Genomic DNA, 14,376 nt, shown 5'->3' with positions numbered 1-14,376 from the left:
ATGATCTATTTGTCCATCAGACATGTGTCAGCAAGTGTATCAGTTGACTATTTACAATATATATGAAAATACTCTTTAAAAAGATATCAAAACATGTTTCAAATATGGATAAGGCCCATTTCACACATGAAGGAAACCCATAGAGAGGGACTTTAAAGTTTCCAGCGGATCCATAAAGCAGAAGAAAAGATTCCAGATGTCCCATTACTGCCGTGGCTGAAGAAGAGGCTGGGCTGTAGCCGTGTGTGGTGGTCAGTGGTCTTGGCCAAACCTGGACAATGAGGAAACTGAAGTAAGAACCATGGGGGAAAACTAAAAGATGAGCTTAGCCAAGAAAACAAAGGACAGTAACCTTAAGCTGTAATTACTGTTGTCATTTAGTGTTTCCACATGCATGAGCTAGAGGCACAGGGGAAATTACTGGGCTGGATGCTACCTAAGCGTAATATAATCCCAGAATTGTTTGGAGGCGCCTGTCCCTGGGCGGGCTGCAGTGCTGGCGGTCTTGCCTTGGATCTCATCGCTGCTTCCCCATGGCTCCTTCCAGCTTTTCCAGGACTACACCTGCTCACCCCGGGTGCTGGCAGCAGCAGCAGATGCAGAAAGCACATTTCCCTCTGTACCGTTGATGGAGATCCAAGTGACAGTTCTTTGTGCTCAGGAGACTTTATCCTAAGTAACATTTTCCATATTTCATTTACTGTTTCATTCTTTGCTGCCCTATGGCTCTTTGTTTCTTTGCATAAACTATGCAGGACAAATTTGCCTAACCATGCCCTGATTCCTGCATGTACAATATGGGGGTGAAGCATTTCCCAGAAGGCAAGGTAAGCCTGTGTAGGTGTTGCACAGTTTTCACTATTTTATTTATGTATAGAAATTGAAGTCCCTTGGGAGTTTACAAATAACAGGCTGGTGTTCGGGTTCTTTCAGTTTTTCTGCCCCCTACGCTGATGCCAGGGGCATCAGCGTAGCACCAGGACAAGGCAGCTTGGTAGCACTGATCCCAAATTACAGCACTGCCTACAGGCTGATGTTCTGTCTTCACTGAGCATATTACCATTTAAATGGAGATGTGAAATGAAATGCTGAATAGTTTTCATCCACTTTTTGAGGTAATTTAAAATCTCTTTTATTGTACTTGCTGATAAAAACAGCAACCATCTCTCCAACCTGACTAGGTGAGCTAGTAGACATGATGAATGTTTTTCTTCTGATTCAAGCGTCTTTTATCAAGTCCTGATTTAAACTGAGAGAGGGGCTTGAGAAGGGGAATACGAGAGAACTTATCTCCGTTCTGATTTTGTTGTTGTTGTTGTTATGAGGGTTGATAACAGGAAAGGGAACTTTTATTTTCAGATGTATTTTTCATAAGAAGCTTAGATCATTTTTTCACTGAAACTATGCAGTGCCTTTTCTGAACTTGGTGGATTTTCATGAAGGTTCTGTGAGGAAAACAAAGTAAGCTCTCCCTAATTTTTTTGTGTTTGTAACCATTTGTATGTCCACCAGTACTTCAGTCTGCAGTCAATGCAGAGGATCTGTTATCTAGACATCCATGTCAGAAATGTAAAGGACTCATAAAACAGACCTGTATATAGTTAAAGAAAGATCATGTAAGCTGAGCTCTGCTTTCCCTGAGTTGTTTCCATTCTCAAAAGATACTGCAGCTTCGTTCGAGTTACTTTCTTCATTTCTGATCAAATCATGATCTCAGTTACTTTAGAACATGTGAGGAAGATACCAGTTGTGCCTTTCTTCCTCTATAAAAATAGCTTGCATTTCGAGTTAGGATGCAGAGAAATTTCCCTGGACATCCAGGCACCTGTAGAGGAAGGGGATCTGGCTTGAAAAAGAGGAGTATGTGAAACAGGGATCACACTGTGATTTTTTCAGAATTTCAGTGGGATTGGACACAGGCACATCTCTTCCCAAGGCCAGGCATAGTGATCCATGAAGCTCTGCAGGAGCTGAAGGCAGCAGTAGTATCTCGTCCTTGTAAGTTCAGCACAGCAAGACTGAACTTAAACTAGAGGGAGGCTTTTAACAATTTCCCTCCTCACAGGATAGTGTTAAACACAGACAGATGTTGCTCTAATTTGCAGCAGTGAAAAATCTGAAGTAATTTCGCTGAAGTGAATGGAGTGAGTCTGTATATACCCTTGAGCGAGTGGAAATGGAATCTGGGTCTTTGCACTTCTGTAGATTTGAATTGTAGCCAAGAAGCTAATAGCAAATGTGCCCTGTTGTTCCACCGAATGTGGTTTCACCTTATGTTTTTCTAAGTGGTGTTCCTGATTTTAGATATTCCTGGATCCTCTGTCCTGACTGTCTGTTCCTCTGGCACCATTCCCACCTTACTTGATGCCCGAATGGCTGCTGTTGGGGTCAGGACTATGACTGTATTTAAAAAATACCATGCAAGGAAACGATTGTTTCTAAGCTGCAGCAGTTCCCTGGTCTCCTCTGCTATACAGTCCAGGGTGCCAAGGGGTGAGGAGAAACAAGAAGGAAAAACTTAAACTGGGTTTGCCCCTAGTGAAAAGGGCTGAGAAATGGGGTGGGCCTGACCCAATAGAGGTGGATTATAATTTAGAGTTCTTTTCAGGAACCTTTTCCAGGTTTTTCTCTATTCTTAGCTCATTGTTCCCTATTTTGCAGAAAACTGTTGTTAGCAGCAGTCTCATAAAAGAGAGTTCATTTTGAGCCAAGACTTTAGTAAAAGGGGGCAGTTTCATTCCAGATGTAATTGTGCTGTTTCTCTGGCACTGTGCTTCAGTCTTCATCTCTTGCCTGCTGTAATGGTCATTCATGGATACAGCTAGCTTGACCCGTAAAAGAAAAGGCTCCAGAACAAAAAGAGTTCATCTCTGATGTCATGGTATTGTCAGGAGCTTGCTACATCTGTGATCCTGCCATTTAGCACTGAATGGCTTTGATTTATTTAGACTCATGTGGCCCAAGATAAATATGACTCTATATCCCAATTTAGATAACTGTTCAAACCAATTTTATAGGTGATTCTTATGCTATAGTACTTGATTTCCCCAGGTTTTCCTTCAGTGGAAAGGAAGGCTCTGTGAAGGAGTTTCAAATACGAACCAAGGAATTAAGAACTGCCCATAAATGTGCAGGCAGTGTTAGTATTAGCCAGACAGCAGACCTTTTCAATATTAGATGGAGAGTCATCACTTTTTGTAACAAAGAGGTGTGGTTTCATCATCAAAAGGAAGCTTTTTCATTAAAGGAATCTATAGCAGGAATTGGGTCTTAAAGTTGGGATGTAAAGAGTGATTTCTGTAGAATTTGCATGCATCTTTTTTGATTGCTTGCAGTGTGTGAAGCCTGAGTAAATGAATTTCTTGATGTGCTAAGCATTTGTCTCGGTGGAAGTAAACTAGGAAGAGCAAAAGTATAGAATGAGAACAGCAGTTTTTCAGGGGGTGTGGAAATCTTCAATGATAAGCAAAAACATATTTAGGGTTTGGCCTATCGCAGTCCCTTGGGGTACAGCCTCTTTTCAATGAGTGTGAATAGAGAAGCTGCTGTTACTGTTGATGCAAATTATGTATGTGCACTGGGAGGAAAATATACTCCAAAGTCTAATTATTTTATGCTAATAACTGAACGGAAAAGATGCTAGCTCATTTCTGGCCAAAAAATTCAGCAATAGTTCAAAGAATTTGTATCAGGATAATCATTTATCCCTTACTTAAACCAGCCAGCACCATCACCCAGTGAGAGCAAGGGAAAATCCTGGCACCAAAAATCCGTAGTGAGGCACATATACCCCCAATTAAAAATGATTTTTTTACAGAAATTGAAATGCCTCAGGGAGAGGCCTGGCCAGCAGCTGTCTGGACAAACTGCTGAAGAACATGCGCAACGAGCAAAAAATGTCGCCTTGCTCAGGGGTTTGTTGAGAAGAGCCGCGGGGAACAGGCCGGCTGCCCTGCGATGGTCTGGGCCGCGGAAGGAGCTGCCGAAGCTCCAACTGGGATAACTGGGGCTGTGTTGGTGCTTGTGCCACTMGCGGGGCCCTTCCCCTCGGCCCGTGGTGCCCGGCGGGTGCCCGCGATGCGGCCCCCCGCTAGGCCAACGCCATCTGCGCTAGGCCTCGCCTCAGGCCTGGGCCCTCTGCCAACTCGCTCCTCTTCTTGTCAAGAAAAAATCCCCAAGTTTTGCCTAGGGGGGGAAATAGGAACAGGTTCAGGGCACCGTCTGAATAGTTCTGGGGCAGAAAGGTTGTTTTCTGTTGTTTTGCAGCAGCCAGGTTGTGGGCGTGCTGGGGAAGCTCCTCTGACCAAGTTGTGCCCGTGCGGGTGCTGCTGCTCACCGGGGTTTTGGGCAGCACGGCCATGTGCACTGGGGCATTCTGCAAGTTGCAGGGTGGGAAATTGCAAGGGAGGCAGCTTGAAAAAAGAAAAATTGAGAGTTAAAAGAAAAGCTCCAGCAGCTCTGGTGGTTTTATTGATGTGCTTTGTGGCGGTACCTGTAACCCTCTGACTCTGGGAGGTGGCCAAAGGCAGCTGCAGCCTTCCCCACATACAGCCACCTCAGTGCAAATCGCTGGTCACTTCCTGATGGCTGGGATGGGTGTTTGCAGGAGCGAGCGTCCTCGTCTTCCCTGCCCTGTAAGTTTTTGTGGTCATGGAAGAAAGAGGGAGCTACGTGAGGCTGTCAACAACCATCGCTCTACGTGAATGAGAGCGGCAGCATAATCGTGGTTTCCCCCTGTCGTGAGATTGGCTTCTGTTTTGTCTCTGGCCTCTAGTTATGCAATTTCCTGCTAGCAGACATTGTGCAGCCCATCTAATTCCCACCAGGCAGCGCTTGAGGAAGATGGCTGTTCTGTAATTCCCTATCTCATCTCCACCGAAAGAGCAGYGGAGAGGTCTGAAGGCGTTAAAAGAGACAAGGAAGGCTGCCTCATATATCACTACCGCTTGTGTGAACCTCAAAGTTTAAGTACTGCAGCTTTGAAATCCTGCAAGAAGCCTGCACTGTTTGGCAGTTGTTGCTGTATCACTCCAGGCAGGCAGCTCTGTAGAAATAGGAATTGCTTTTGTTAAACCAAAATGGGCCTTCTGCAGATGTCATTGCCACCTGGCTGGGGAAGTGCTGACAGCACTGGGCAGTAATCAGTGCAAACAACCTGCTCTCATGGTGTGCTGGGGAGCTGAGTCCTCAGAGAGACTGTGGGAGTTGCCAGAAGGAGAGAAGTGGCCGTGTGCGATGGCTGCCTACCCGAAATGAAACAGATGCCTCTTGGAGAAGTCTCAAATTCCCAACTCCCGAGCTGAAACTGTGTCATTTGGTCCCAGAACAGAAGAGAACTCTAGCCCCGTTGCAGGGAAGATAAACTTGGAACTGCTCTACCATCACCACCACTGAATATTGTTCTGAGGCTTTGGGGCAGCTATACGAAACTGCTTTTCTTTAGTTGGGACCCACTTAGAAAATGTGCAGACACAGAGAAAAAAATAGATCACATAAAGGATAGAGCAATGTGCTGTTCTTTAATGAATGTGAGCATAGGACAAGAAATCATAATTATTGCTGAAATGGGAAAGCTTTAATCCATAAAAGTAACTCCATGAGAAAGATTGTATGTTGTACTTTCCCAAGAAGAAGTCTGAAGGCAAATGATGAGCTTGAGATGAAATTTGAGTGGGAATGAGTCTGCAGAGAGTGAAGTGGAAATATTAGGAATTATAGCAGAGGTCAGGAGCCAGCTCAGAAGTGCACATGCGGAAATCAGTCTGAGGAGAAGGGGTTTTCTGTATTTCTATTTTCTGTATTTGCTGAAGACCCCCTTTAAGAGTGGGGCTGACTCAGTTTTCCTAAATGATAGATACCTATCTAGATACATCACAAGGCTCTTTTGGCTCTGCCTATGCCATACACCTCAACTTAATGCCTGTAAAGCAAATAGGTGTCTTTAGGAAAAAAACAAAAAAGAATGAAGCTAATGCTAGAGCCACTACAAATGATGTTAAATGATTGGGAATGGCCTTGGACATCTCTAGCAGTATTCACGCTTACACAGGAAGCCCCTTCAGCCTCAGAAGGGTGAAGGGTGCACCTATTCCCAAGAAGAGAATGATTTTACTTGGCAGTTGAGTCTCCCCATAGAAACCAAATGAAACAGGTTTTTCTCCAAATTGATATTTTCTCACAATTCCCACTTATCTGGAGCTTGTTTCCTGAAATAAATTAACTTAAAATCAACAGAGTTAGAGAAATCTCTAGCCTGTGAGCATTTTTGTTCTCTTGGGACTTATCAAATGGCAGATTAATCGTATATGTGGAAACTATTCTAATAGAATCTTTATGTCAACTTTAAATAAGTGTGTTATGGAAAGGTGGACTGTGTGGTCTCTCTTTCGTTCTAGGTCCAGTGAACTATTACGTGCTTGAAGAATGTCAGGATAATAGGAAGTAGCCTAAAGTCATAAATGAACCAATTACAATAAATAGGCAATTTTTATATTAAAGATTCCGCATAATATGAGCACTACTCTTTTTTTTATTGAATAAATATATATAAAATTCCACTTTCTAGGGCAAGTGGCTTGTGATCTCAAAGGTGAACTGGGCCGGGTTCTCATTTAAACTAAAACTCCTTCCCACCAGGGAGGAGGCAGAGATGCAGCCCAGTCCTACTCTGGGACTCCCCTGTCATCTGCAAGATTGATGGTGGCCTCAAGAAATTCTGTCGGGAAGCAAAAAGACTGTCAAAAGGAGTAGGACACTGTAAAAAAAAATCTGTTGTACCCAAATGGCCTTTTCCATTGCAGACACTCCATCCTCTGCATTTGTTTTACATTACCACCTAACCAATTCACTTGAATTTCCAAGTAGAAGCTGGAGGAGCACTATTGATTGCCTAGCTGAGCAGGTTGAATATGATCTGCAGCCTTCTCCCACACATTGATTCCTTGTCTCTTTACTCACCGCTTCCTGAATGTCACTGAACTGTGAGAGGCCTGCTAAATGGACAAAAAAATTGATTTCTTTTCCCTTTCCTTTATTTTTGAAAGCTTCTTATTTACCAAGCACTGAACTAATATCTGGAAAATGAAAGGTCACAAAGTAAGGCAAAAGCAAGTCAGTTCTTTTTCTTTCTTTTTTTTTTCTTTTTTTTTCCTTTTTCTTTTTTTTTTTCAAAATATAAACTTTAAATTCTTTAAATTGTGTTTCCAACAGGAAAAGTTAATTGCTGAGTGACATCTCTGAGTTCAGGCTAACTGCTTTAATTTATTACTGTTTGATTGATGCTGAACTTGAGTGATAGTTCCCTACATGGCCATACCTCTAGCGTTAGGATTTTTACCAGTGGTACCACAGAAATGGGTGAACCCAGATGCCCTGGGTTTTGCTGGACAAGGCAGTCAGTAGCAGTCCCTCCTAAGGGACTTTAACGGGGGAAAATCCATGACTATTTGAATGCTTCTTGTGCTGAGAGAAGGGCAGCACCTTTTCCAGCACGAGAGAGGCCTGCACGTCCTTTGCTTTCAGAAAACTGTGATAACAACAGTAGGAGTCATAGTCACAACAGCCTGAAGGTGGATTGTTGAACCATAACTTCAGGTGTCTGGCCACGCTCTTCCACACCCATCATGGAAGATGGCTCCTTAGCCCGGTTTGTGTGGTCTGAGGCCTGACTTGTTGAAAAATGTAGGCAATCAGTTTTCACCTTCTCTTTCAGGAGAGGACCGGCAGTGGCACTGAGTTGTTTGAGGTAGAAGATTCGCCACTTCCTTTGGCTGACCATGTTACTGCTGTGATTTCATTTTCTTAAGAGCCATGCCTATTGCATGTCTTCACCGAAACTGTCTGCTTCCACTCGTATTTGGCCTTAATTCTCTGCATTTTATTTGAAGTTCTCAATTCTTATGGTTGGGGGTTGTGTATGCTCTTCAACTTTTGTACACCCGCTGGTATAATTTAGTAAATCTGTCATTTATGCGCCATGTAACAGAGTCATTTCACTGCAGGAGTTCAACAGTACAATTAACCCTGTTCCTTCAAAACGAGGAGCTGATTATCTTGGCATTCACAGGAGCATAGAGCTCAGTTAGAGTGCTCTGGTTTCTGGCCCTCCCGGAGCAGTATTGCAGTCAATTGATTATTTTGTTAATTTGTACTGCATCAGGATCCTGCTGGTTTATTATCATCCGGGTGACTTTATGCACCATGCGTAAGTACAAGTATATTAAAAATCAATACTTGAACCTCCTTCCCTTGAAGTATCTCATGATCTTCAGGCTATCTTCTTTGGCAGGCAACCTTCCTTCTGATCACAATGCAGCTAGCAACTTCTACGTGATTTAGTCACATCCTACTGAAATAGGTGATTTTGCTCCCTATTTAATCCCGTGTCCAAATGAGGAAGGAATAAATGAATTAAGAATGAGGTGAACAAAAGGCTGTCATTGTTGACAAATAAGCCTAGCTTGGAGACAATAGGAAACATGCTGTTTTAGTAAGATGATCTTGCTCCTTCCATAGTTTGTAAAGTGTCATGCATCACAGACTCAAATCCTTGGGCTGGGATGTTGCCAGGAGCCTGAGGCTCGCAAAGATCCTGCATTTGATCGGAGGGATGGTTCTGCACGTGGCAGATGTGCAGGATTATGGCCATTACAAGATCACAATGTGTTTCAGTAGATTTCTACTGTTTCTCTTGCGAAGATATGATCTCAAGTTCTGTTGTGGCTGGATGGGAAAATGCATGTGTTTTTGAAGTGTACTATCTAACACATGGTAATATATTTGTGTTACAAATGACACAGGGAAGTTTGCCCTTCTTGAATGAAAAGCAGAATAAGGTGCCCTCCATCTCTTTATCTAGAGAAGAGTATGAAAGCAGGAGTTTCTAGCTTGGAAAAACAACATTTTTCTGATGTAGAAACACTGTTGGGGAGAGGACTAGGATTCTTTTGAGTCAGCTACCCGCAGCCCCAGATGAAAACCTCTCTGACATCACTCGACTTGCTTCATCGTGTGACAGGGAAAAATTTGCTCGTATGGACCTTTTTTTTTTTTTCCCTGGACTATCTAGATGTATTCTGATCTTGGGATTGCTGTTTTCTAGACATGTTTTCATTAGGAGAAAGGAAAGTTTTTACCTTGTGCGCTGAAGAACCTTGTCCACGCCAACAGAGGAGGGCAACATGCAGCTTCAGTGTTAGGACACACGGCTTCGCCCAAGTCTTTCAGGCCGTTTCAAGGCTGAAATGACGGATCTTTGCTCTCTGTAATTACGTGGTTCTGTGTTAGTGAGCGGGGGAGGAACAGCTGGTGCCTGTGGTGGTCTCGGCAGAGGTCTTGGGATCTGTCAGGCTGTTGCAGTCTCCCTATGGGTAACGTTACAGACATAACTCCGCTCACAGCACACAGAAAGCAGCCTGCAGAGAGGCTTTACATCACAGCAACCTGACCCTTTTTTGCAGGTATGTTTCCTCATCTCACAGAATTACAACATATAATGTAAAATGACACATTTTTATAACAAAACACATCTTTAGCTCAGACTAATGAGATGATTTTAATGAGCGAAGCGGAGCCTAGGCTATTTCCGCAGCCCTCGCTTCCCCTAGGCCGCTTTAAAGAAAAGCCTGTGCTCCACGGCCTTGCTTCCTAATGAGCAGAGAACGTGTTCAGCTCCTCGCTGGCTTCGTGCAGCAGCTCATGTGGAGGCCAAGGCCTCGCGAGGGAGCGCGAGGGAGAGGAGCCTTCGCCTCCTGGTTACTGCCCGTGGCGACAGCCCGGGCCTCGCTAGCACTGAGGCATTGCTGAGGTATCTAGAGGTATCAAACCGTGTCCTTGTACCTTCCTTCACGCTCTGCAGATACTGGTGCCATTAGGGACGCAGAGGATGGTTTCTCCTTCCTCTGTCCTCTTTTCAACTTCCCTTGGGTTATTTTTTTCTTCCTTTGCAAGCCGCTGTGCTTCTAATGAACCTGCACAAATAATAGAAACACGGATATATATGAAAGCACTTAACTGTTTTACTCATTTTGTACCTTCAGCTGAGGAGCTAGAGTTCATACAGACAGGTTTTTAGAAATAGATATCGCCCTTTCAGTGCAGAGCGGTGGTTTCCAGCAGCCTCTGTGTCAGGTACACGCTGCCCCGACCTGCTCGCTATTAATTGCTACCAGGGTTGCAGGATTATAAAGAAGCAGGGAGGCTGTGGGGGAAAATAGCTTTTATCCACTGTTGGTTGCTTCCCAGTTTCATCTCAGCCTTAGGCACGTCACTAAACACCGTCTTTTGAGACTCCCACTTACATTTATGGAGGCAGAAGGACAACTCTAGGAATGATTCAAGTGATGGAAGCCTTTGGATGAGTTTCTTTTTCTGCTCATGTTGTAGGGAGACTGCCATGACACGAGTGACTGTGACACAGAGCTGTAACGCTGCATGCATCTTCTTAATCAGAAATGCCAACCCCATGCACAAAAAAAATGCTCCTCAAGTCATGATATTTACTTAATAGTCATGGATCTTTTTCAGGAAAATACCTAAAGAAGTGCTAGTTTCTACTCTGCTTTCTTTCTCTACCACAGTGTATACTCAATTCATGATTTTAAGCTTTCCTCTTTGATGAAGAATTGTTTTGTATTTCTGAAAAAAGGAGGTGCTGAGACTCTCCTGCTGCTTTGGTTCTGGGCCTTAGGCTAAGGAGAGTGGGCCAAACATGACAGCACTTCTGCAAGGTGTAAGAATATGGGAACACAGGATGCACTAGGGAGGGTTGGGAAGGAGCCCCTTTCCTACACAGATTCCCAGGTGTCAGAAACTTGCCCAAGATGTAGCTTTCCTCCAGCTAAATGCCTCTGGTGTCTTAATCCTTCTTCTTCTCTGCAAATCTAACTGGAATAATTTAGAATTTCCTAGTGAATGGAGATGGACAGACACAATGTCATTTCATAATCCTTGTCTCCAGTAAAAGCGAGGCTAAGAAATCTTTGCAGATAAGACCATCGCGCTAAACATGTCAAATTTAACTCTTCCAGGTAAAGAAAGTTGTACAACAGGAAGGCTTCAGCAGAAGAAAGCGAGGATATAGAGACATCAATGACATTGACATCAACATGAACGACCCTTTATTTACAAAGCAATGGTACCTGGTACGTTTTTGAAAGAACTCTATGGTATTAATATATAAATAATTTGCAAGCAGATTATTCTGTGCTCTTGCAAGTGTGTTTTCTGAACCCCTCACACAAACCTCAGAGTGGATCTAAGGTAGTATTTCCAGTTTGTTTTCATTTTTTTTTTAACCTGTATCTTTTTATGCTGGGAAGACCCAGCGCATTCCTAGAGATAAATTTCATTTTAGTCAATTGAAGGAGCTTTAGGTAACTTTAAAGAGGAGCGTGTTGGTGTCCTCTCAGCATTCTTGGTGTGCTGATAAGACCCTTAAAACTGCAAATGGCTCATCTCTTGAGATTGTTGCCAGGTAAAATGTGGTTGGAGAATTATAAGAAAAAGTTGTAGTGTACTGGCTAGGAAAAGTTGAGAGTTTTCTTTTTTTCAGAAGTGTTAATATTGTTCAATCAATTTTCTCTCTTCAAAAGGAGGGCTGAAAACTGATGTATTTTGGCCTTAAGCTAATGGCAAAAGAAATGTATATTTGGCTGATTTATTTTCATTTTTTAATGTTTTTAAGGAAAAGCTTTTTCTCTTAAAAATGATTATTTCTCTAGAAGTAGTCAGTAGCATCTTTCCATTAAAAATATTTAATGTGTTGATCAGTCTTAATACTTACATATTTATGATGAAGTATTTTCTAAACACAATGCCACCTTGTCCACTAAGATTATTCTTTTGGATCATGAATAGTGTTCCTTATTGTCTTTTTAATACATTTCCAGTGTTTTATGAATCTATCAAATGTGTTTGCATTTTGTTTTTTTTTCCCCCGAAGATGAGCTTTGTCTAATGACAAAACTCTTCTTCTCCACTGATATATTAGATTAACACTGGTCAAGCAGATGGGACCCCTGGACTTGACCTTAACGTAGCAGAAGCGTGGGAGCTGGGATACACAGGGAAAGGAGTTACCATAGGAATTATGGATGATGGTAAGTGAAGACTGCATTTTAATTTAATACCTTCAGTAGCTTTCTCCATATAATCAAACAAACAAACAAGATTAAAATTGAATAATGGATTGCTTAGAATGCTGAGACTAATTCCCATCCTCTGTAAAGACTTTGGGACCCTTGGGGAAGGATGTTATGAAGTGTTGCACTAGGGATACTGAAACGTGGATCTCCAAGCACCAAAAGTAGCCTGCAGTTATCACATGGAGATCTTCCAGGACCTACTGGAATGACTCTTAGCCAAAGGAGAGTCTCTCCTTGACTTCTGAGGGCACTGACGGGCAGACTTAATTGCCTTGCAAAAAGTACTCATGAAAACATTTTCTGGGTTGCATTATTCTCAAAGTCATACTTGACAGCTGAAATAATTAAACACTTTCATGCTGAATGTCCTTAAAGACCTGCCTATTAAATATATTACCAACTTGAGGCAAAATTCAAGGAAGATAAGGATAAAAGGTACAGTTGGAGTCATAGCTTCACAGCTTCCAAATATCCAAGTATTTTGGATTCCTAGCAGTGCTGAAGTGCACACATTCTGTGCAGTTCTCACACCCTTTTTGGGGGGTGAAATTTTGAAACGTTGTCATTTTATGGTAACCAAATAATGCTAAAATAAAGAAAATGTCTGAATTCACATGGACTTTTTAGGGTTAACTGAGATCTCTCCCTGTGAGAGACTGGAGAGATTGTGGACAGAGATCTCTCTCTCCATTTTTGTTTCTCATCTACTTAATCCTAAAAGTCTTTGTGGAAGTAAGAAAGTGGACTCACGCACCCATATATTGATGCCCTCACAAATCACAGTGTCACTGCTCCCACCGAGTCAGACCTCACATTCAGAACAACTAGACATGACTTTCATGGGGATGGCAACAAAATAATGTAGCTGCAGGCCAAATAAATCTGCTGGAAGCTGTAGGCCTGTCAGATCCAGTATTTTGAGAAAGAGGGAATAAGGCTTGTGTTCACGTCCAGTAACTCTGGAAGAGAGCAGCTAAGCACCATGGCCCTTCATGGAGACCTGTGCTGTCCACCTCCCATTGGTACCAGCAGGGCTCCCTGCTGGTATTCCAGGGATTTCTCCATACACACCTACTGTTAAGGATCTAATGGAAGGTAATAGTAGTTTCATCAGTAAGGTCGTGTGCAGGTAAAATTGAGCACTTACTGGGTTGGTGGTTGGAGACCCAGGGAAAGGTAATGGCCGGAAGAGAACAGGAGATGGATGGCTGTTTGTCTGCCTGTTTTAAGTGCTCGTGCCAGCTTATCCCATCTGAGATCATCTACTTTGGTTGTTCCTTCCATGGGGACTGTACACTTGCCATAGCTGGAGAGCGTGCATTAACATGGGGATATTCTGCACCACTGCTCTGCTGCAGACTTCAGCACAGAGGCACAGAGCCATTTCATTTAAATCCCTGGGCTTCCCTGGTTTCTGAGGGTATAGACAACTGCTCTTGTTCAGCTGCACCCCAGGTGTTCAGCTGAGCAGAGTCCCAGGTGAACTGAGAGTTCCTCCTGGCAGAATATTTCATAGTTTTTGGTTAGGCTCAATTCACATAAAATAAGTCAGTGAGCTTTAGTGAACAATTGATTGGACTTGTTTCTAATTCCAGGTTTGATTTCACCTTAAAAAACTAAGTAGCTGAATGCTCAGGATATATTTTTAAAGAAAGTATCACAATGTTATACATCAAAGGCCAGTATCTCAGACTGCAGCCTATGCCCAGATACCTGCTAAAATGCTCTAATTCAGCATTAACTCCCCACTTCCCTCCCCCTATCATACACAGAATAAAACATATATGCCTTAGTGATCTTTCTAGGTCCAATTTAGGCAATTTTCCATGTACCAAAAAAACAGTTTTCAGTGGTTAAAATATCCTTTTTATAGCCTCTACTGATCCAGTGCTTACAGAAGTTGACAGTTTTAGTATCCTTTGAGATGACAGCGCTTGTATATGGATAAAATGTGATTAAAATTAGCCTTACTAAACAGCTATGATCTAGTTTACAAACCAGGCCAGTACATTTTGTAGCTGACCTCACTTCTTCAACTGACACATGAGTTTTGATGTAAATGATTGAAAACCCCTGGAAGGGTCTGCAGCAGAAATGGCATCTCTGAAACTCCACATGCAGAAACCTGGGCTCTCACTTCAGTCAATTTCATTATTCACTACTGTTGTTCCCTGTGTTTGCAATGGAACCTTATCCTGTTCTGTGATCATCAGAAAGTCTTTTTTGAAGCTTC

At 42.8% G+C, this 14,376-nt stretch overlaps 1 protein-coding gene across 1 annotated transcript in view; it reads left to right on the top strand.

The window, feature by feature from the left end:
• Positions 1 to 14,376, top strand: part of PCSK2 (proprotein convertase subtilisin/kexin type 2) — a gene marked incomplete at its 5' end in the record, with an annotated part of 86,572 nt that overhangs the window by 26,887 nt on the left and 45,309 nt on the right. Inside the window, 2 exons of the mRNA XM_026036599.1 lie at positions 11,028 to 11,141; positions 11,990 to 12,098. Coding sequence (XP_025892384.1) covers positions 11,028 to 11,141; positions 11,990 to 12,098 — 223 coding nt within the window. The remainder of the gene's footprint in view (positions 1 to 11,027; positions 11,142 to 11,989; positions 12,099 to 14,376) is intronic.

The sequence above is a fragment of the Nothoprocta perdicaria genome, unplaced genomic scaffold, assembly GCF_003342845.1.
Source record: "Nothoprocta perdicaria isolate Ctin4 unplaced genomic scaffold, notPer1 scaffold_181, whole genome shotgun sequence".
In the NCBI taxonomy this organism is placed as follows: Eukaryota; Metazoa; Chordata; class Aves; order Tinamiformes; family Tinamidae; genus Nothoprocta; species Nothoprocta perdicaria.
This window is presented reverse-complemented; position numbering and strand designations above follow the sequence as displayed.